General features: G+C 62.8%; 8 protein-coding genes across 8 annotated transcripts; 2 read left to right on the top strand and 6 right to left on the bottom strand.

The window, feature by feature from the left end:
• Positions 1-210: 210 nt before the first annotated feature.
• Positions 211-3,407, bottom strand: ARO80_1 (Transcriptional activator ARO80). Its single transcript, XM_062771948.1, has 6 exons — positions 3,175-3,407; positions 2,950-2,986; positions 2,168-2,899; positions 1,645-2,126; positions 917-1,604; positions 211-879 (listed from the first exon to the last, which is right to left on the bottom strand). Exons 1-6 carry the CDS (start codon positions 3,255-3,257, stop codon positions 280-282), a joined length of 2,622 nt encoding a protein of 873 aa, XP_062627932.1. The 5' UTR covers positions 3,258-3,407; the 3' UTR covers positions 211-279.
• Positions 3,408-3,496: 89 nt separating this feature from the next.
• RCY1 (Recyclin-1) lies at positions 3,497-6,783 on the bottom strand. The gene is made up of 4 exons (XM_062771947.1): positions 4,559-6,783; positions 4,247-4,514; positions 3,709-4,200; positions 3,497-3,598 (listed from the first exon to the last, which is right to left on the bottom strand). Exons 1-4 carry the CDS (start codon positions 6,289-6,291, stop codon positions 3,554-3,556), a joined length of 2,538 nt encoding a protein of 845 aa, XP_062627931.1. The 5' UTR covers positions 6,292-6,783; the 3' UTR covers positions 3,497-3,553.
• Positions 6,784-7,314: 531 nt separating this feature from the next.
• Positions 7,315-8,248, bottom strand: LOC62_04G005413 (uncharacterized protein). The gene is made up of 4 exons (XM_062771946.1): positions 7,898-8,248; positions 7,784-7,863; positions 7,554-7,741; positions 7,315-7,466 (listed from the first exon to the last, which is right to left on the bottom strand). Exons 1-4 carry the CDS (start codon positions 8,230-8,232, stop codon positions 7,356-7,358), a joined length of 714 nt encoding a protein of 237 aa, XP_062627930.1. The 5' UTR covers positions 8,233-8,248; the 3' UTR covers positions 7,315-7,355.
• Positions 8,249-8,394: 146 nt separating this feature from the next.
• Positions 8,395-9,106, top strand: mrpl51 (54S ribosomal protein L51, mitochondrial). Its single transcript, XM_062771945.1, has 2 exons — positions 8,395-8,690; positions 8,747-9,106. The coding sequence occupies exons 1-2, from the start codon at positions 8,560-8,562 to the stop codon at positions 9,063-9,065; spliced, it is 450 nt and encodes a 149-aa protein (XP_062627929.1). The 5' UTR covers positions 8,395-8,559; the 3' UTR covers positions 9,066-9,106.
• Positions 9,107-9,385: 279 nt separating this feature from the next.
• Positions 9,386-10,241, bottom strand: LOC62_04G005411 (uncharacterized protein; the record flags this gene model as incomplete). Its single annotated transcript, XM_062771944.1, has 5 exons — positions 10,024-10,241; positions 9,911-9,986; positions 9,667-9,867; positions 9,511-9,617; positions 9,386-9,460 (listed from the first exon to the last, which is right to left on the bottom strand). The coding sequence occupies exons 1-5, from the start codon at positions 10,216-10,218 to the stop codon at positions 9,386-9,388; spliced, it is 654 nt and encodes a 217-aa protein (XP_062627928.1). The 5' UTR covers positions 10,219-10,241.
• Positions 10,242-10,477: 236 nt separating this feature from the next.
• VPS41 (Vacuolar protein sorting-associated protein 41) lies at positions 10,478-14,088 on the top strand (the record flags this gene model as incomplete). The annotated part of the gene is made up of 9 exons (XM_062771943.1): positions 10,478-11,028; positions 11,065-11,297; positions 11,334-12,272; positions 12,309-12,412; positions 12,457-12,677; positions 12,714-12,945; positions 12,985-13,095; positions 13,133-13,643; positions 13,690-14,088. 9 exons carry the CDS (start codon positions 10,478-10,480, stop codon positions 14,067-14,069), a joined length of 3,282 nt encoding a protein of 1,093 aa, XP_062627927.1. The 3' UTR covers positions 14,070-14,088.
• An 83-nt stretch (positions 14,089-14,171) lies between these two features.
• Positions 14,172-14,732, bottom strand: LOC62_04G005409 (uncharacterized protein; the record flags this gene model as incomplete). The annotated part of the gene is made up of 1 exon (XM_062771942.1): positions 14,172-14,732. The coding sequence occupies one exon, from the start codon at positions 14,730-14,732 to the stop codon at positions 14,172-14,174; it is 561 nt and encodes a 186-aa protein (XP_062627926.1).
• Positions 14,733-19,158: 4,426 nt separating this feature from the next.
• chiA1 (Chitinase A1) lies at positions 19,159-21,660 on the bottom strand (the record flags this gene model as incomplete). The annotated part of the gene is made up of 1 exon (XM_062771941.1): positions 19,159-21,660. The coding sequence occupies one exon, from the start codon at positions 21,658-21,660 to the stop codon at positions 19,159-19,161; it is 2,502 nt and encodes an 833-aa protein (XP_062627925.1).
• Positions 21,661-21,843: the final 183 nt, after the last annotated feature.

Here is a 21,843-nt window from a genome sequence, read left to right as displayed (position 1 = left end):
GCATCAGGCCGTTGTGGCCAAGAGGGAAAGGAGTGTGTGATGGAGGAAGAACAAGTGGAATGCCAAGTTGCGATGCTGCTGCGGCGCGCGTCACTCGTCGTTGATGAAACGCGCCGCCCAACCAAACCTTGAATGACGAAGGTGGCGCTGGGCGGACGGGCGTATGCATTTAACACTGCCGGACAGACTAGTTGCGTACCCAGCCAACAAGAACCAGCTGCATTTCCAAACAAAGATAGATACAACGACCACGACCATTACGATACACGAGCATGGCTACTAGCGGAACGGGAACCCGCCCTGGGCCTCGCCAGGCCCCACCTTCATCCAGAAATCGGCGAGATCGAGGGCCTCGAAGGGGTTCTCACTCTGGCCGCCGTTGCCCGCCATGCCGAACCAGTCGTCCAGTGTGGCAAAGCCAAGGTTGTTGTCGACGGTCACGTCGCGCGGGTGCAGGTTGACGACCTCGGACAGCGGCTGCTGATGCGGTGGGGCGACATACGCCGCTGGCGCCGTGCCCGGCACTGGCGTCGAGTACGGGAACGAGATGGGCGCCGAGGCGGCCGGCGCAGAGGGGAACCATGACGAGTCGGAAGGCGGCGGGTCGCCGATCCACGGCACTGACGTGTCGACGCCGGGGGTCTTCTCGACCGGCGTCTTGACTGACTGCGGGAGAGGCACCGTGTTGCCCCCGGTAGGCGAGTGTGCCGAGTTGGACATGCCCGCGAGCTTGCGCCGCAGAGACTGGAGCTGCAGGCCGTAGCGCACCGCCGGGTGGTCCTTGTCGAGCGAGGCTTCCGCGAAGCACTCGCACAGCCGGTCGATCAGCTTGTGCGCCGGAGCGTGGTCTGCGCGGAGCATGGCACCAGAGTAGAGCGCCTGACGGGTCAGCCCTCCTCCTAAAGTCGCTACCCACCTTGAGAAGCACAATCGCCGCGTAGGTGAACCACAGGAGGAAGCGGTTGGGGAGGTACGGCAGCGCTCCACCGGGGTGGAGTCTGTCGACGCAGATATGTAGCAGCTGCCGCGCCGCGTCGATCGACTGGAAGATGTACCGTGCGTCCGGGGACGCAGCGGCCCCACGGGGGAACAGCGACAGCGGAGGCCGAGGTCCGTCGTGCGTCGTGTCATTGTTGTACTCTTCCTCCGCGCGAATCGACGCGCGCTCCACATGCGCCTGGAAGCTGAACGCGCAGATGTACAGCTGGGTGTAGTAGAACATTGCCCAGACGGCATCCGTCAGCGGGAAGAGCTTCCACTTCTTGTCGCGCCACAGGATCTTGAAGCCGTCGAGGCTGCGCGCCAGCTCGTCAATGTACTTGAAGTACTCGCCATAGACGACGAGCGACCGCGTGCGCGCAGGGTTGGGGTACAGCACGTCGTGGGCGTTGCTCATGAGCTGCGTGAGCTCGAGGTAGGTCTGGATGAGCGACGCGAGGTCCTCCTGCTGGTACTCGCCCGCTGGGGAGGAGCCAGCAATTTCGCGCAGGAACGGAAAGTTGCCCGGCGCGGCCGCGGGGCCAGTCTGCGCCGACGCGCTGAAGCCCTGGAAGCAGAGGTTGGGCCCACGCGACCAGAATGCCTTGCCTAGGCGGAGGGACACGCTGGCGTGGGTCAGCTAAAATTGCCGCGGCTGTCACTCACTGCCGGTCAAAGAGGTAGCAGTACGTGTATGCGAGGCGTGCGCGCTCGACCTCGAACGTGCGTTCCGTCTCGTTGAGGAGCTTGAGCGCGAGCTTGTCCAGGCCGAGCATGTACGCAGCGCGGATAGCCGTCCCGATCAGCATCCACGCCTGGCGGTTCTCGCTGCCGTGCACCTCCTCGCCGAAGCCCTGCGCGTGCACTGGGTCCCCAGAGCCAGGGTACGGCGGGTCGCGGGGCAAGTTCTCCGCGAGCAGCAAGAGCGCCTCGACGAACCCGACCGTCGGCGGCGCACCGAGGCACGCAATGTCCGAGATCCAGCCGCGCATCACCCCCCACGCGCGCTCGTGCACCGTCCGCATGCCCGGCGCGCGGTCGTTTCTGCTCGCGATGATGATCATCGCCGAGACGAGGTAGCGCTCGGATACCGCCAGCTCGGCGAGCTGCTCGGGCGTGCGGGGGATCATGGCAGCGGGGACCATGGGCTGGGTTGTGAGTTGGGCAAACGACGACTCCCTCAACTCACAAAGAAGTGGTGGTGGAACCGGAAGAAGACATTCGTGAGCCTTGTGACCGTCTCCTCGTCGACAATGCCGAGGCGGATCAACGCAAAGTCCTCAATCCTCGCCGGGCTCTCGAACCTGCGTCGTACGGGCGCGCGCGCGGCCGCCTGGCGGGGGGACTTGCTTCCCTCCGAGGACGGCCGGCCGGCGCTAGCCAGCGCGAGGATGTGCAGCGCGTCGCTCTCGTTCTGCATGTCCGCCACGACGATAGAGCTCGGGTCCGTCGTCTGCAGGCTGGGGCCGAGATGCAGTCGGCGGCGCTTCGTGTCGGGCGAGCGCGGCCGCTCGCGCTCGCGCTCGTGCCGCATCGAGTGCCCGCTGATGCTGTCCCGCCCGGCGTCGGACAGCATCGCGATCGGGCTCGGGTCCGTCCCGGGGCTCATGTCGGTCGAGCTCACGCTCGGGTGGTTGAACAGGTACACCTCTGTCTTTGGGGACGGGTTGAGCACGTCCACGTTGGGCGGGTACGCTGATGGCGGTGCGCGGTGGGGCGGGGGCAGCGGCGCGCCAGTCGTCAGGCCGAGCGAGCCGCCTCCGCCTCCGCCGCTGCTGCCGCCGCCGTTGCCAGCTGCGGCCTCGGCATCGCGCCGCTTCTTCGCGTTGTTGCCCCCTCGGCGGGACGGCGCGAACACGCACTCGCGCGATTCGCGCCGGCACCGGCTGCACGGCGGGGAGGACGGCGCGTCAATGTCCCCCTGCAGAAAGAGGTGAGCGCGATGACAAACACAACCAGCGACAAACTTACCAGGTCACACTTGGCCTTGCGACTCCGGCAGTGCAGGCTAGCGGCATGTCATGCCAGTAGCATAGCAGAGCATAGCGATACGCGTTGCGGCGCAGGCAAGCAAACAGCGTCGGCACAAGATGGTTGCAGGCGGACACGACCCCGTCAGCGTCCATGCCGCCTACAGCCGAGCAGGGTTCCCACCCGTCTCTCTCGCGGCCCATCTCCGACGAGGAGCCAACTCACCATGCGCGGTAGCCACGCTTTGCGCGCTCCTTTTTCGCCTCTTCGGCCGCGTGCTGCGCCGCTGCGTCGGCGTCGGCGTTCATTTGTCGTGTTGGATGATTGTGGGAAGGTAGAGGAAGGGTGATTTATTGCAGTGAGCGGCTGGCTGGCTGGCTGGTTCGCGGCTCGTGATGCCCGGCTAGCAGACCTGTTGCCGCCGTCGCCGCGTCGCCGCCGTAGTCAGTGACTGTGACTGCCAATTCCGTAAACTAAGTACTACTAAAACTTGCCCGCCAACGACCCGCCCAATTCAATCACAAACTACTAGCCTTATCATGGCTTGCCTCCCGCACTCCTATGCATAACAAACACACGCAAAACACACATGCTGGGTATCCCTCTACATGATGACACAGTCTTCACGCACAGACAAGGCGTACATGGCCTGGGCAAGTCAGTATACGTCGCGCACACATCGGATCGGCAGCCCCCGCACCCGGCGCCGGCGACCCCGCCCGCTCGTGTCCAGCCCGAACCCCGCATCCCGGCACTCACTTTGTCTACAGTCTTCTCAATCTTCTTCCAGTCGCTGCGTCTCTGGATAAACTCGTAGATGTCCTCGGGGGTAAACGTGCCGCCGTAGCGAGTGACGTCGCGCACAATCTGCGCCAGGTCCTTGGCGTCCGACACGATATACACGTGCCCCAGCATCTTGAGGTTTGCAAAGTCGTCGGTGATGCGCTGCTGCTTGAGCGAGGCCACAAAGGCGTGGTACGCGTTCAGGTCGGCGATAATCTGGAACCCGCCCTCGAGGGAGATGATCTGGCGCTTGAGGTGCCGCTGGAGGATGGCTTGCAGACGGATACCGACCTCCTGGTAGAACACTTCGAGGACTTCCTTTGTCGTGCTGCCCTTGAGCAGGTTGCAATGCATCTCGAGGGATTTGATGGCTTCTCTGCAGCCGAGGGTGGGGCCGAGCTCCATGGGTACTCCTGGCTCGGGGTAGTATTCTCTCGGGCCAGTCTTGACGACGATGATATGTTCGACCTGGACTTCGTTAGCGGGTGTGCGAGTTTCCGGATTGGGCACCCACTTGGTTCATGAGGACCTCAATACCGGCGTTCAAGCCCGCAGCCACAGCATCGTCCAAGACACTCTCAAACCGCTTCTTCTCCCGCATGACAGGATTCAAGAAGTCGGTCTTGTCGACGTACTGCGCCACCTCCTTGTCAAAGTAGACCTGGACCATGCTCTGGATTGTGTCACCGACATGCACGAGCTCAAAGAACTGTAGCAGCGGCGCGACAGAGTTGGACTGCGCGTGGTCGGCCGGCTTGTACGTGAGCATTTGTTGTGTGGCACTAGAGTCGGAGTCAGCACCCTGTCCCCAACTGAGCTCACTCACATCCTAAAGCCAGGTGCGATATGTCTGTCTCCGACGGCCTTTAACAGCAGGATGAAGATCTCCTCAATCGCCTCGCGGACCTTGGTGCCCGTTTTGGCGGGGTACTTGCCAAACGTCTCGGTGCGCTTCAAGCTCTCGCGGTCGCCGTGGATGAGCTCGAGGGCGGTATCGAGGGACACGAGCAGCTGGAGGCGGTCAAAGTCGTCCTTTGCTCCGGGTTCTGGCGTCGCGCCGTTCGACGGGGCAGTCGACGCCGGCAGTGGCACGGTGAGTGCCGAGCCCGTCTTCTCGCTCAGCTCGTCAATCTCGTCCCGGTCTTCCGCCTTCTCGTCGTCATCTGGCCCGGGGACGGAGACATCGAAGATGGCTTCACCGTTCACAACCTTGCCCTTTGTGCCGATCTTCTCTGCGGTCGTGGACGATGTCGACGCCGCCCACTTTTGCGGGTTGAGCATCGACAGGCCTGACACCGCCTGCGTGCCACCAGCTGCGATGGCCGTTACGCCGAACGTCACGGCACGGGGCACAATGGTCACGGGCAACAGGAGCACATCGCGGAACCCAGCGAGCACGTTGCGCTTGACCTGGTCCGGGTTGGACGCTGTCAAGAACTGTGGTTGTGCCGACCCGTTCTGCGTCTTCTTTGTCCGTGTCGTCGTTCCAAGCTCGGCGTCCCACGCGTTGCAGATGCCGTCAAGCGCCGTCTTGACCCATTCCGTCTCCTCGTCGAGGTACTCGTCCATGTGCGTTTCGAACATGTGGTAGACGACGTTTTCAATCATCTTGGGTGTCGTTTCCGTCTGCTTGTCGCCGAGCACCTCTGCTGACACGTCGACAAGCTTCCACGCCTGGATGAATGACGCGGCAGTGGCGCGCAGAAACAAGTCTGGCGACATGATGCGCGTCTGGCCAAGCAGAGTCTGAATGTACTCGCCAATAACCTCGTCCGCGAGCCGCTCGGCAAACGAGTGCACGACCCGCGCGCCGGCGGGGAACACGCGCACTGCCGTCTCGGCGTCGATGCGGAACGACTCGAGCACATGGCTCATGAACGCGTCCATGGGCGTGAAGTCGAGCTGCTTGACGAGCGCAGTCCCAGTTGGATCGGGCACCTTGATGATATTCTCCGATGCGTCCCACTTGGCCGTGTCGTAGAAGACCTCGCGTTTCTCGATCCACACGCGGCCACATTCCCACTCGCTCCGCTCGCCTCCTCCAGCATCCCACACGCGCCAGCTGGCCTCGGCGGCAGTGTGCATACCCGCCTCGTCCTTTCGGCTGTCGGCAGTCTCGAATGCAACCAGGCATGTCGAGTCGAAGCGGTCCGCCGCGGCGAGGAGCGACTGGCGGAGGAACCCCCAGTCTGGCAGGGGCTGCAGGCGGGCGGAGAGGAACCTCAACAGCACGAGCAGCAGCTCCCCCTGCGCTTCCAAGCTCGGCGGGAGCGCAGTCTTCGCATCGGGCGGGAAGAGGAGCGACAGCGTCGCGCTCGGGCTGGGCGAGCTCCGCAGGTGGAGGCACAGGGGCACCAGCTCGAGATGCTTGCGCTTGTACGTGTTGTACCATGCCCCAGGGGCAGTGCTGGGCGCAGCCGGTCCGGCCGACGGCGCGAGCGCGAAGAAGCCCGTCGTGCGGGCGCCCGCAGCTGGCCGAGACGGGAGGGGCACGTCGTCAAAGTCGAGCAGGCTCTTTTCTCCTTTTGCAGGCGACGAGAAGCTGAACGGCTGGGGCATGTTGCTCGTCTTGGACGGCGACACGGCCGCAAAGTCGCCAAACTCGACGTCCTCAAACGTGTCGTTGCCTTCTCCAAAGTCGCCAAAGTCGTCGTCGATCGCGCTCGTGCCGATTTTAGGCGACGAAAAGCTAGGCCGCGCCTTGCTCAAGCTTGTCCGGGGCTTGGTGAAGCTTGCTCTCGGCGCGGTAGACGGGGACGCGTTGCTTGGTTTTCTCGCATGCGGTGCTGCTGCGGCTGCCGGCGCTGGCTCCTTGTCCACGTCGGTGATGCCAAGAACGGCACATCGCGCCCTCCACGTCCCCTCGTCGCGCACGACGCGCGCGAGTGCGCGCGACCCCCGCGCGACATTCGGGATGGCGTGGACGGGCAGAAAGCCGACAATGCGCGTGACAATGTCCTCTGGCCAGCGGCCGATCCGCGGCCCAGCCAGCCCGGCGCGCGCACGCGCCGCTGCCGACGTTGACGGCCCGGCCTTGGACGGCTTGAGCACGCCAAAGCCGCCGAAGACGGCCGCGGCGCCCGACGACGACGACGAGGAGCCCGGCTTGGTGGGGGCGAGCGGCGCCCACTTGTCCATTATCGCCGCTTGTGTCGCGCTCGCGGTTGTTGTTGCTGCAGTCGAGAATGCGTGGTACAGGTGCAACAGAGACATTGATGGTGGCACGTAGGTCATAGTGGGGGGGGGCGGTGTGGGGGGTGGGGACCACGTGGCCGCGGGCCTATCGCGTGGTGGGAGGTTAGGCGTGGGGGATGGGTATCGAGGTTGGGGAGTTAAGCCCGTGAAGACCACATGTTGTTCTTTGTTGTTACCCATCTGCAGAACAATGCATAAAGAATTGTGGTCAGTAGAGCGCCGAAGCGCACAGAGGAACGGCAGGTGGAACAGTCGAGAGGCGGGGTGCGCGCAGCAGTCCAGGTCGGACTCTCTCTCGTTCAGAGCTCCGCGCGAGCCCCGACGTCAGCTGCCCGCTGCCTCACCCACAGACGCTCCGCTCGGGCTACAGACAGATGCATCAATGTGATAGGGTATTGGTAATGCTGGGAATATGTCGTTGCGGGAAATCATGCCTGTGTGGGGGCTGGGGTGGTAGCCGCCGGCTCGGCCGTTGCGGGCGCCTTGGGCTGGGGGACCTTGGCGACCTCCTTGGTCTTGTATGCCATCGCGGCCGTGGTCTGGGATGTCAGCTGTGCCCTGGTCGTATCCATATCCAGGTACAGCGGTTTGCTTTGCAACCCGCTGCTCGCCACCCGCCCACTCACCTTGACGTAGTCGTCGAGAATCTTGTCCACCTTGTCATAGCTCGTGTGCAGCGCCTTGCGGGTACGCACGACACCGTCCCGCTCGGCGATGAGCGCCGCGACCGTCGCCTCGCGCTCCGTGATGGCTGCGAGCTCGGCCTCAAGGCGGGCGATGATGAGGGCCTGGGCTCGGGGCTCGCCATCAGCGGCTGGGGAGTCAGCTTTGTCAACACACCAGCCAGCAGACTCACGCAAGCTGGCCAGTACCTCGGCATCCGCGCTCGCGAGGAACGCCTCCTCGTCCGGAATATCAAGCGACTCGTACATCGGCCTAGGTGTCAGCCCCGTCCAAACCCCACACCCACTCATAGCTCAGGCACTGCGCCATCTCCTCGCGCACCCGTTCAAGCTCGTACATGACCGTTCTGAGCGCGACGTCGGCCTCGTCTAAGCCAGCGCGGGCGTCGGTCGCGCCCGCACGCGCAGCGTTTAGGAGGACCTGGCTTGCGCGGGTCGTGGAGCGCATCTGCGCCGTGAGCACCGGCAGGTCCGGCGCTGGCTCATTGCCCAGGTGTGCCGTGAGCTGGGCGGAGAGGTCGTGCAGCTGCGGCAGTGGCGAGGGCGGGAGCTTGGCCGGTAGCGGGAGGAGCACGAGCGGGTCGTGCGGCGAGGGGTCGCCTATGTGAGTTGGGAGCGACATTGCGTGCGTGGAGTGGAGAGTGGAGTGACATTGTCGAGATGTTGGCCTTCTATTGTGGTTGTCGAGGCGGGTTGGGTGAGTGACGACGGAACCAAATTTCCACAACCCACCACTTGCCGATCCATTTCGACTTTTCTCGGCGAGCAATGACAACGACTTGAACAACATTCTTGATCACTTGCACGCACTTCGGCACACGAAACGGACACTCTCACACGGAGCGATACGGCCTACAGACTGCGTAGCCGTCACCAGCGACCGAAAAACCGGCCCATCTCAGACTCTCCGCCGTTCCCACCTCACCCGACCACCTCCCCCTCCTCCACAATGGTCCGCCTCGGCGCCATCAACAACCTGACCCGCTCGGTCCCCGTGCCGGGCTACAACCACTTCCTGACGCCGCTGCGCAAGATCGTGTTCGACTATGACGCCGAGTCGCCTGCGCAGGCTGGTCTGCGGTGAGCCTGCCTCCTGCCTGCCGTCACCCATTACCTCCCACTGACTCACGCCCCAGCGACTACCTCGCCCGCCCCCTCCTCTCCATGGCCAAGGCCAACCCCGACATCGAGGTCGTCGTGCGCAAGTTGAAACGCGGCAAGGCGGGCGTCATCCGCGGGCACTACACCAACGGCCGGGACAAGGTCATCTGCGTCAACAACCTCAAGGACCACGAGGTGGCCAAGAAGGTCGACCTGGTGCTCAACTCGTCGGGCGCGAAGATCAAGAACCTCAAGAACAGCACCCTTGAGGCTGGTCCTGGCGGCGAGGCAGCGCGTGGTATCTGGTCGGCTCTGCATGATGCGTCCAAGCAGGGCGGCGGATACAGGATATAAGTGGAGAGGAGATTCATTGAGCATTGCATGCACCACTGCGGTTTAGAGATCGGGCTGTGAGGGGAGGAGTTCGATGTCTTGGTAGTTCTTGGTAGTGGGGAGTGCTCTTCATGGCGGAGTGAGAAGACTAGAGGCAGTTGTTGGGATGAGATGGAGTCTGCAGGGGAGGTGACTCGGAAGACCTTCGGCTCGCTTGCTGGGTCTACGCCCTCAGATTTCCGTGCAGCTCAATGAGCACCGCACGCATCCGTGTAATACAATACATAGAATCCTGAATAAAAAGCCCAGTGTAGTGGTACAAGTTGCGATCTGTTGGTATCCTACGCCGGCAGCTTTGCCAGCTCCTGCTGGACGACGAGCACGCGCTCTGCTCTCGCGAGCTGCTGGGGTGCGGTCTGGGTGATATGTCAGCCACCCACCTATCTGTCCCACAGAAGCCACTCACAGCCGTCAGCTCGGAGAAGTGCGCGCTGACCGTCTCGAACGTCTCCTTGACCTCTGCGTGGCGCGGGGGCGGGGTAATATCGTCGGGGTTGACCACCGGTTTTCCCGCTGCGACGATTAGCTCTGCCTCCAAGATGATATTCACAGCGCAACGTACGTTCAGAAGGTAGCGCAGCGACGTCCCCCGCGCTCGGGCGCCACGTCGCTGCGTCCCGCCGCTCCTCGAGATCCTCGACCAGGTTGGCCACCTCGTCGGCCTTCTTCCTCCGCTTGTCCGCCACGACCGACTCCCAGCGCACTCGCTCGGTATTCAGCGACCAGATTTCACGGTCCAGGCTCTCGTTGAACGGCTCAGTGGCTAAACGTCAGCTATGCGTGAGCGTTCACGCCGGCCGACGCACTCTCGACAAAGTCCTCGTAGTTGAAGCCGTTGACTCGGAGGTTCGGCTTCGTAAGTTTCCACATGCGCTCGCGGACCTGTATGGGTGAGCCCGAGCCACAGTCTCTCACCCACCTGCTCCACCTGCTCCTCGAGCTTCGGCCGTATTCTCCGCGCTGCTTCCCCTCTCGCGCCGCCGGGGAGGGCTGCCAGCCGTGCCTCCAACGCGGCGGTGAGTGCTGCGTCCGTGTTGGCCTGTACGCGCAGCCAGTCGGCTTCGCGCTCGACGGTCACGCGCGAGAGTTGTGGGTCTCTTGAGTCGTCTGCCATCTTGCGGGATGGATAAGTGTGTGGATGGGCATGCTGTTGGGCCGATGTGGTCTTTGTTGTTGTTGACGGAGTGGGAGGCTTGTGATAATGCCACGTGGGGAATGACGTGTGCCCTACTGTAGTTGCCGCCGCCGCCCTTCCTGTTTCGTCATTGGTCTCGGATACCTCCACACATACCCACCCAGCAGGCAATGAAGCGGCAATGGCCACAGCCTCATCTACACATCACCCCCCTTCCATCTCGACCTCGACAAACATAATGGCGCCGAGAAGAGGAAAGCGTCGACCTGCCGCCAGAGCGGCTCCGGCCGTCGCTGAGCCCGAACCAGAACCGCAAGCCGGCCCATCTCGGTCCCCATCGGCAAGATCGCTCAGCTCCGAGACCTCGTCGCTGCGGAAGGGCAAGGCTAAGGCTACCGATGCCGGGGTGAATGGCTCTGCTGTCGCTCATGTCAGCGTGGAGGATTCCGCCCCTGACCCTGTCGCTCCTCCGGATCAGGCCGACGATGATGACGACAGCGAGGAAGATGAAGAGGAGGAGGAGGAGGAGGATGTCGATGGGGACGATGCGGAGAGCGAAGGAGATGAGGACGAGGATGACGACGACGATGAGGACGAAGAGGAAGAAGAAGATGATCCACCTGCTACATTACATGACCAGATAGCGGCAGCTGGTCAGGTGGCTGAAGATGAGGAGGACGACGACGACGACGAAGAAGAAGAAGTCGACGACGAAGAAGTAGAAGACGAAGACGAGGCTGAGGAAGACGACGAAGAAGATGACGACGATGATGATGAGGATGAGGAGCCGTGAGTTGTCTTCACTGAGCCCCCCTAACTCCACAGTGTCCTCAAATACTCTCGGCTAGAGGGAAGGATACCGGAGCTGCTAGGCCGCGACAGCGCCACAGCAATAGACGTCTCGCCCAGAGTGATCGCCATTGGAACACAAATGGGCATGGTTCACGTCCTGTCGTACGGTGGAGCCAAGGTTAACTCGTTCCGACCTCACGCCGCCAACGTCACTGCTCTCCGACTCGATGAGGACAACGACTTCGTGGCAACGGCCAGCATGGAGGGTGAGTGCGCATTCGGAAACAGTACTAACGTCTAAGGCCGGGTTGTCATCCACTCCCTCACCAGCACCGAGTCGTACGCCTTCGACTACAAGCGCCCCATGAACGCCATTGCGCTAGAACCCGGGTTCGCGAAGAAGAACACGCGAGCCTTTGTCTGCGGCGGCATGCTCGGCAACCTCGTCCTCCAGGAGAAGGGGTGGTTAGGGTACCGCGAGCAGGTGCTGCATTCTGGCGAGGGGCCGATCTGGGCGATCGAGTGGCGCGGTAACCTCATCGCATGGGCCAACGACCTCGGCGTCAAGATCTATGACACGGCATCGGGACAGAGGATAGGCTATATCGATCGCGGGGCACACGCACCCCGCGCCGAGCTGTTCAAGTGCACCCTCATGTGGAAGGACGACCACACGCTCGTCATCGGATGGGCTGAGTACGTCAAGATCGTGCGGATCCGCAGCCGGCCAAAGCCGCAGCCCGGCGTTCCGCCACTCACCATCGAGGTCTCGTCAGTGTGGGAGGTGGATTGCATGGTATCCGGCTTGACCCCGTACCAGTCGTCGGCATACATCATGCTCGCCTACATCCCCCCAGATACCTACGACAACGAGGCGACGCAGGATCGGGCTGAGCAACGGCGCAAGGCGGCCAACCGGCCCGAGGTTCGCATCATCCGCCATGGCGACGAGATTGCCGCAGACGAGCTCGCGGTCCCCGCGTTCGAGCGGTACAGCTGCAACGACTACACATTAATCCAGTCGCAGCGGCAGGACGACGTCGGTGTCTCGCTTGTGCTCACACCACAAGACATTATTGTTGTGCGGCCGCGCGACGAGGCGGACCACATCGACTGGCTTGTCGAGCGCGAGCGCTTCCAGGAGGCGTTGACGGCAGCGGAAGCGCTGAGAGATAAGCACGGTGGCGCCTCTGACGTGCAGGCCATCGGGCGCAAGTACATGGAGCACCTCGTGGAAGCTGGTGAGCTGAGTTGATTAGATCTAGCTGACATTACAGGCAACTACGAGCAGGCAGCTACCCTCGCGCCAAAGGTCCTGGGCGAGGATGTTGGCAACTGGGAAAAATGGATCTACTCGTTTGTGCAGCAGCACAAGCTGCCAGTAAGTGGTGGTCTTGATCGGGGATTCACCACTAACTCTTCCAGGCCATCATCCCGTACATCCCAGTGTCCAATCCTCAGTTGTCAAAAGCGGTCTACGAGATGGTTCTTGGACACCTGCTTGTGAACGACAAGGGCACCCTACTCGAAACGGTCAAGGTCTGGCCTATCGACATCTACGACAGCGCTGCTATTATTGGTGCGGTCCAGAGCGAGCTCGAGGCGACCAAGGACGACCCTGTGCTACTTGAGGTCATGGCTGAGATGTGGGTCGGCGCGTGGCGAACGTTACTGACATTCAGCCACCTCCGACGGAGCCAGCCTGCACGAGCACTGCCCTACTACCTCCGCCTGCGCAAGCCCCATGTGTTCGACCTCATCCGCGAGCACAACCTCTTCGATGCCGTCCAGGAGCAGGCGCTCCTGCTCGTCGAGTTTGACCGGGCGAGAATAAAGGCAGATCCCAAGGCCCCTGTGGAGGGCAAGCACGGCGCTGCAATCCAACTGCTCGTGGACCACACTCTGTCCATTCCTGTGAGTGCACCAAGGAGAGCGCCACTGACATGACCCCAGGTCGACCGCGTGGTCCAGCAGCTCGAACCGAAGCCGCAGTTCTTGTACATGTATCTCGACGCCTTGTTCGCCAAGGACCCGCAGGCATGCCAGCAGTACAGTGATCGGATGGTACGTCACGACCATCCGTGCATCGCTAACGAATAAGGTTGAGCTCTACGCCACGTACGATCACGACCGCCTCATGCCGTTCCTTCGGGCCAGCAATTTCTACGACCTGGAGCGGGCGCTCCGGATATGTGAAGCACACGACTTTGTCCACGAGACCGTGTTCCTTCTTGGCCGGATGGGCGACAACCTGAAGGCGTTGAATCTGATCATTGAACGCCTAGGGGACGTCCGCTTGGCCATTACGTTTGCCGAGGAGCAGAGAGATGACGACCTATGGGAAGCGCTCATTACGCATTCAGAGACGAGACCAGACTTCATCCGCGCACTGTTGGAACATGGCGGCGCCGAGATCAAACCGGTCCGTCTCATTGAGAGGATCAAGGAGGGCCTCGAGATCCCTGGACTCAAGCCTGCGCTGGTCAAGGTTCTGCAGGCATCCAACTTGCAGGTCTCACTTCTTGAAGGGTGCCAACGGATTCTAAATGGAGACTGCAACGCCCTGGCTGTGAGGCTCCAGGCCGGGCAAACCAAAGGTAGTCACGAGATTGGTAAGTTTGAATAGGTGTGGCTTGAAATTTAAAGCTGACTGAATAGAAACTGCCACCTGCGAGATATGCGGCAAGCTTGCCTTCCCGCCGACAACTTCTGCGGAAGCACCCTTGGCTTTGATTTACTTGTGCCGCCACTTGGTTCATGCCTCATGTGCTGTGCTAAACGACGACATCGAGCTTCCCGAGCGGCCGGAGAACTCGGCAGTGACACACCTGCTTCTAGCCGACAAGCCTATGGGCGGCGGTACGCGAGTAGCGCAGCAGCGGGCGCTCGGAGCCAAGCTGAGCTACGAAGCCATGGTGCGTGTCCGCGTCGGTCCGTGCCCCGTGTGCAAGCACCGGCGTGAGGGCGGCGGCAGTGGCCGTTTCAGCAGCAGCGTCGTCGTCACCACCACGACGTCGACAACTCTTGTCATGGCCTAGTGTCTATGTATATGCATAGAATGATTGTCCTTAATCCCAAGTATAGTTTACAACGAGATGTCTAGCGTCCTTGTCTGTCTAGTTGTGTGTAGCCGTAGCCGTCTAGTGGAATGCGCCGGCCTCTATAACATGTTCGAGCTTGACCACACGCCGTGGTGGGAGATCGACGACGAGGGACTCGTAGTCGTGCTTGTGCTGGTGGGACGGCATCGTGATGCCGACGACGCGCGTGTCGACCTGGGTATGCAGCACGGCGGACACGACGACCGTGAAGAAGAGCAGGGTGAGGAACATGCCGAGGTGGGAGCGCGTGCGGGGTTTGCTAAAGGAGCGTATGCTGGCTGGGAAGGGCAAGCCGAGCGCGACGGCCGTGGCCATCAGACCAGGAATCTGCGCGGTACACAGGTCGTCGAGGTCGCGTGTGGGTGGTGCTGCTCTCCGGCGGCGCTGGGCGCGGATGCGCACCTGTGTGTCCTGCGGGCGGGGGTAGACGAGCCCGTAGCCGAGCAGGTCGGGGTCGTACTCTGGCCCAGTGGGGGCGAAGTAGTCGTCCAGGCTGGCGAGGAGCGGGCGCGGCGTGGGCGGGGTGACGATGACGCTGGGCAGTGGGCCAGCGAGGAGCGCGCTGATGCTCGCTGCTCGTGTGGGTGGGGATTGTCCCATTGCGCGAAGTGGTGGGGGGGAGGGAAGCGCACTCGCCATCTTGCAGATGCTTATGTAGACGCGTCGTCGGCGAATGCAAAGCGCACAGTCGACGAACGCCGGCCGGCTGCGTTGTTCGGTTCAGGTCGGTGACGACGGTGTCGGTGGGAGGTGGGCGACGATCTCTCGTCGTCGTCTTTTCGAGAGAGTGGTTCGTCGCGTCGCTCTCTCGTCGGGTGTCGGTGCGGCCTGGGCTCGGCTCGGGTCGCGTCGTCGTCGACGACAACAAAAGACAAGGCAAGAAAGAAACAAAGAAAAGCGACAAGCGACGACAGGTATGTACCACACTCGCTCGCCGCGCACGACCCGGGTGGTCACTTGCTGCGCAAAAGCAGGGGGGATCGGAGGCGCCGCCACGGGCGTCAACTTTATCGAGCGTACACTGTTGTTGGTGTGGTGGGGGGCTTACGCCGTCGTTCGAATGGGCGGCGTGTGTCGGCGTCGGCGAAGTGTCGGTGTCGTCTTTGCTGTACTGTCACTGTCGCTCGCTCACTCCTCAGCGACGACGAGCAAGAACAGCAGCAGCAACCCGGCATGCGTGAGCTTTATAAAACAAGATGACCTGCCTGCCCACTGGCCACTGCTGCAGCACCACTTGCGCCCCGGTATTCTAGACGCCATAAACTGGACGCCACCACCCACCCCAACCCTGCCGTTATCCCTGTTGACAATCTAGCTCGATGCAGGACCCTGTGCCGTGGCTGCCTGTCTTGGGCCTGGTGCCTGTGAATCAAATCTACATTTCAGTAGACATGAGCGCCGGCGCGCCGGCTCGTTTAGCGCTGTCTTGTCTTGCGCTGTTCGTCCGGCTCAGGGGCGAGAGATAGGCTGCCTGCGAGCGAGGCAAGGAGGGGCCAGATGCCCAGAAGAAAGAAAGAAGGACAGGACAGGGCAGGGAGCATGCAGGCAGGCAGGCAGGCAGGCAGGCAGGCAGGCCAGCAGAGCTGAGCAAGACAGCAGCAGCAAGACACCAAGCAAGACACACAGGCCCAAAGGCACAAAGGCACCACCCACACCACACGCACCACCCTCATACCATTCCCCGAGGGACATGACTGGCGGGAGGCCGAAAGATATCGTTCTCTGCGGGAAGCATCTCACGGCATGCAGTAGCACTTCGAAACGTGATACTCCAGCAAACATTGCTGCATGCCAGTATTGACGACGACAGTGCTCATGACACGACACGCCCAGCTGCTAGCCACTTCCCCAGCTGTTTGGCGCTACGCGGCCGCTCCAACCACCCGTCTGATTGATTACATTGCCTCATCGCGCTCATTATGTACCACTTCTGCTACTGCTGGTGCTCGCGCCCGCTCATTATGCCGTCAAGTGCTAATCTCTATGCTCTCTCCATTTGGATGGGCCGGGCGTGGGTTGGTAGCCGCCAGTGTCGCCGCGCCACCATGCCACCTCATACTCCGTGCGCGTCAAACAACCATACAAAGCTATGCTTATGCGCTAAGAAAGAGGCACCCATTGCAAACGTGCAGCTTGGCAGCCTGACTGGCGGTGAGTGCCTCGCATGAGGCCAGACCCTCCCTTGTGCTAGATTAGGAAAACGAGCCCAACTAGATTGCTTGGGAGCGGTAGAGCCTTAGCTTGACCCTGGAGCGAAAGGAAACGTGTCAGCGATCATCACACTAGCGCGTCCAGCAGCGGCCACCCTCAAACATTATCTCAAGCCTGCAAGCCTGAAGCGGGCAGTGCCAACCGACACCAACGGACGAGACGAGACGAGCCAGCGAGCGAGCGGCAGGTCTTGCCGCCGCAGCATGCCGCAGCATGCCGCCGGAATGCGTCATCGACGGGGCAGCTGTCGACAGCCTACACGCTGCGACCTCGACACGTTGTCGCGACCCGCGCGACCCTCGTGCTCGCTAGCGTGCCAAGCGGACGCGAGGGGGGGAGCGAAGACGGCCCAGTACGCCAGCGGCTGCCCAAAGCACTTACTTATCGCGCACAATCTCGAGCTCGGTCTCGTCATCCTCCTCGCGCTTGGCCCCGCCGTACAGCTTGTCGCCGGCGGGCGCCCACGCGGCAATGTCCCACCGCGACCACCCCCATGTCTCCTTGATCTAAGTGTGGGAACGGGGCGGGAGGCGCAAGGTTTGGGCGACGGCATCGGAGCCATCGGAGCGAGCGAGCGAGCGAGCGGGTGTGTCCAACGGCATATGTGGATAGCAGGCACCGCGGTAGAAGTAAGCAGAAGCAAGCACGAGTGTCAGCGAGCGAAACGCAGATAAAACGAGTGACACGGCTACTGGCTGGACACGGGGAGTCTTTGCACAACAATCAAGTGGCAATCGCTGCCACCGATGCCACCATTGCCGCCAGCACGATAACCCTGGGAACGGCGGTAGCTGGTGCCAACAATAGCAGTCAGACCAGCCGCCGAGGCGCCATAGGGCTGGGAACCGCGCCACGCCACTCACCTCTGGCTTCTTGTGCGGCGCAATGATGACAAGCCAAGTCGCGCGCCGGCTCAGCTCATCAAGCAGGGCGAACAGCTCGCTCGGCTCGGTCAAGAGGTGGAGGGCGAAGCTGCACACGATGATGTCCCAGATTGGTTCCCCGCCCTGCTCGTCGTCGTAGCCTGGTGGCAGGCGCCCCGAGGCGAGGTCCGAGAACGATAGTGGGTGGCACACGCGCGACGTGCGTGCAAAGTATGCTGGCGCGGTATACTGCGGTGAGTGAGCGAGCGGCTTGGAAAGGGGCCAGGAAGAGATAAGGCGCGAGCTACGCTGCGCGCTGCGCGGAATGAACCACTAGTCCAGCGACCGGCGCGAGAGGCGCGAGCTATGCCTCGTAGTGGGACATTTCGGCGCGTCATCGGCGTGCCATCGCCCTCATGTCATTGGGGCGGTGGGATACGCGCGCGTGGGCGCCGGTGGGCTTGGCGTGGGCCGTGTCGCCACGCACGCAGGTGGGACTGCTGTACGCAGAGGCGCGCCGGGGTTCGTACCGGCGCTCTTGCCGGCCTCACAGCCGAGTGGGTGCAGGCAGGCAGGCAGGCAGGCAGGCAGGCAGGCAGGCAGTCGTCCTCACAGCACAGCTCGTGGCACTCTTGAGCCCACCACATAGTGAATGCAGAGAACTGCTCTCGGTCGCCACTCGCAGCCAGTGCACTCAAGGCCCACCCTCGAGTCGACCCCCAGCCCGCCCGCCCGCCGCTCGACATCGCAGATGTGAGCGAGAGCGACGCTTGACCGCCGAGTTGGTTGTTGCTTCTCACCCCGCCCACCATTGCTCATCTCAAACTCACAGGATCACTAGCCACAACGTCGAGCACCAGTCCCCTAGGCAACGCCGGAATCGCCCCCGAGAACACGCGCGCGCGCGGCGTGCTCGCGCCGTCCGACGCCGCGCCGTTCGTTCCCTGTGCGGCCCGTCGGCGCGCGTTCGGGGGGATGAACGCGGGCCGGGAGGGCAGCGTGCTCTGCACCGCTAGTGGCAGGCGGGGCGGGGACTTGGTCGGGGATGAGGGGGACGAGGGGGAGGCGGAGCGCTTGCCTGCGCTCTCCCATTCTAGGAGGCAGAGGGTTGCTTCGCCGCTGCGTTGTCAGCTCACTCACGGAGAGGGACGGTCGACAGACCACCGCCCGCTACGCTCCCGGCCTCGGACTCACCTCCCCGCGGCCATATCCAGAACCTTCAATGCCCTCTCCCCGCCATAGTTCACCCCCTCGGCCTCCCACCACCGCGTCATGAACGTCCACACGACCTGCGGGGTCAGCTACGCCGGCGCATAGCCCACTTGCCTTCCGGATGCCGGGGTAGAACGGGTTGCGGTACGTCGCGGCCACCTTTTTGTAGTACTGCGCGTGTCAGTCACCTTGCTCAGGGAGGGGGTAGCGACGTCTGGCATGGGGTAGCCATTGAGGACGATACCCAGCGACCATGGAGACAAGGCGACGGCTACGCTTCGCTCCCCCGCCCGCCCCGCCTACCCACCTCGTCCACGCCATGCTCGGCATAGTTGTCCCGCATCGCGTGGGACAGATTACCGTGCACTGCCTGCGCCGCCATGGTGTCGTCGTGTCGTCGTGTCCGCCGTGAACACTGTCGTTGTCGTCGTCGTCGACAATGTTAGTGTGCCAGCTGGAAGTGTTACGCAATTTGGTGACAACCTCCACTTTGCGCTAGAACATGGGCCTGGCCTGGTATCAATAGCCGGCCAGTGGTCACATGCCCACATGCCCATTCCGCTTCGTCACAAGTTACATGAGTATGCATTTAATTCCATGTCCAGCATGGGCTATACAGTATTGGTGTAGTCTACTCCCAGCAGCTGGGCAATGTATGGTAGGTAGGTTGTTGCGGAGGGGAGGTTGGGTGGGGAGGGTGGGGTGGAGAGTGTTGAGGATCGTCATTGTCGGTCGGCCGCTTAAATGCCCATGCCCGCACGCACAGCGTCGGTCAGAGGGAAGCCACCAGCCAGGTAGTCGCCGTCCATTGAGAACACGTTGCAGCCCTTGAGACCGGCCTGGGCAGCGAACTGGCCCTTCATGTTCATCGACTCGACGTCGTCGTACGTGACGATCTGGCCGGAAGACTCAGACTTGAGCCAGGGAGTCGAAGAGCACTCGTCCCAGTGGCGAGTGAAGCCACCAGCGCCGACGTACGAGCCGCCAGATAGAGTAAGCGCACCCTGGTCGATGAGGCTGTGCCACATGATCTGGCCGTTGGTGGTGCCGCCGGCCTCGTTCTTGACCGTGACAGAGCCGCTCTGGCGCTTGTGGGGAGGAGGAGACATTCCGCGCCAGCTGCGCTGGTAGAGGTGCGTGGAAGACGACTTCTGGAGGTAGCCGTAGGCAGGGACACCGAGAGTGATCTTGTTTGCGGGGAAGCCGGCAGCCTGCCACGAGGCAACAGCAGCGTAGGCGTTGGCAGTAGGCTGAGTCGAGTTCTTGCAGCCGTCCGAGAGCGGGGCGTTGGGGCCGGGCTGGGACGAAGAGCCCCAAATGTCGTAGTTCATCAACAGGATCCAGTCAAAGATGGCGGCAAAGTCGGAAACATCGGGCAGGGGCTGTCCGTCAGGGCCGTAGAAGGGCCAGACCTGGGTAGCGGCGGTGATGAGCGCACCGTCGGGAAGAGCAGCGCGGAGAGCCTTGAGGAAGACGAGGTAGTTGGCCGAGTCGTCGGGTGACTGAGCGTTACCGGGCGCACCAGGAGCAGCGGGGTACTCCCAGTCAATGTCGATGCCGTCGAGGTTGTAAGCGTTGTAGGCCTGGACAATGTTCTGGATGAAGCGGTTGCGCGAGCCAGACGAAGCGACGAGGGTAGAGAAGTAGGCCGAGCCGGTCCAGCCGCCGACAGACAGCTTGACCCGCTTGCCAGCGGCGTGAGCGAGATTGACAAGGCGATGGAGGAGGTCAGACGAGTTGTCCTGAGTGAACTGGAGGCCACCGTCGGACGTGGGCTCGGCGAAGGCAAAGTCGACAACGTCAAACTTGGACCAGTCGATCGACTCGGGGGGAAGGTAGGAAGCGGACCAGTCGGCGTAGTAGCCAGCCATGATGCGGCCGCCGACGCTGCCACCAGGGCGAGGACCGGACGACGCAGAGGCAGAGGGAGCGGCGGTAGAGGAAGCAGTGGCGGAGGCAGTCTCCGAGGCAGTCTCCGAGGCGGTCTCCGAGGCGGTCTCCGAGGCGGTCTCCGAGGCGGTCTCCGAGGCGGTCTCAGACGCAGTCTCAGATGCGGTCTCAGAGGCGGTAGCATCGGTGGTGTGGTGGCCACGGCGGGTGGAGGAGGAAGAGGCAGAGGAAGAGGCGGTGGCGGAGGCCGAGGCGGAGGAGGGGTCGGTGGCCGAGGCGGTCGCAGAGGCGGACTCGGACGACGCAGATGCGGAATCCGAGGCGGACGCCGAGGCAGATGAGGAAGCAGACTCGGAAGCAGAGGCGGAGGCCGACGCAGAAGCAGAGGCGGAGGCCGACGCAGAAGCAGACTCGGACGTAGAGGCGGAGGCGGAGGCCGACGCAGATCCAGAGGCAGAGGCAGAGGAAGACGCCGATGCGGACTCAGAGGCAGAAGCGGACGCCGAGGCCGACTCGGAGGCGGAGGCGGACGCAGAGGCAGAAGCCGACGCCGAAGCAGACTCAGAAGCGGACGCCGACGACGCAGAGGCCGACTCGGAAGCCGACGCCGAGGGCACAGCCGACGACGAGACCTCCGAAGCAGACGGCGCGGCCGAGCCAGAGTTGCTAGCGGATTCCGAGGGAGTTGCGGTGGCGTTGGCGCTAGCGGTCGCACTAGCGCTGCTGCTCTCGCTTGAGGGCGGGTTGACGATTAAGCCGCCTGAAGGGAGGACGGGGCCGGAGGAAGACGGTGCGGCGGTGGGTCCAGCGGTGCCAGAGTCTGATGCGGAGGCGGAGGCCGACGACGAGGCCGTCTCGGACGGGTGGGCGGAGGATCCAGAGTCGGAGGGGGAGGCGGTGCCGGTGGCGATGGAGGAAGACGCCGACTCGGAGGCGGAGTGGGATTCCGACGCCGAGGAAGACTCGGACGCAGAGCCCGTCTCGGACGCAGAGTGCGACTCGGTTGTCGTAGGCGCCGCCGTCGTCGTGTCGTTGCCACCCGCGGACGTAGGCACCGCATCGACCCAGATCGTCTGCGTGATGGTCTTGACGTCCGTGATTGTCGTCGTGGCCGTGATGGGCAGGCCGCGCTCGTCGAAGTAGACGTACTCGTGGACCTCGCGGACGGGGTGCGCGCCACCCGCGCGGTGGGGGACGTAGTGGTCCCCGCCGGCAGGCGCAGGGAGGGCATCACGCCCGACGACATTGTTGGCCGTGCCGACCCGGTGCGGGACGTAGTGGTCGCCGCCGGCGGCGTGGGCCCCACCTGCGGCCAGCAGAGGAAAGAGGAGGGCGAGGGTGTGGAGGAGCATCGTGGCAAGGCGGGGCAGTGAAAGAGAGCGGTAGGGTGGTGGAAGGCCAGCTTCCGGACAGCACAGCTGTAGACTACAGTTGCTCAGCAACTTGTGAGAAAAGGTGGGAGATGGGGAAGACGTAAAGTGGCCCAGGGGGTATTTATGGGGGCTGGTGTTGGGGGGGAACAGACACAGCGGTGG

The sequence above is a fragment of the Vanrija pseudolonga genome, chromosome 4 (genome assembly GCF_020906515.1).
Source record: "Vanrija pseudolonga chromosome 4, complete sequence".
Taxonomy (NCBI): Eukaryota; Fungi; Basidiomycota; class Tremellomycetes; order Trichosporonales; family Trichosporonaceae; genus Vanrija; species Vanrija pseudolonga.
The sequence above is the reverse complement of the archived record's forward strand: the minus strand, read 5'-3'. Positions and strand labels throughout refer to the sequence as shown.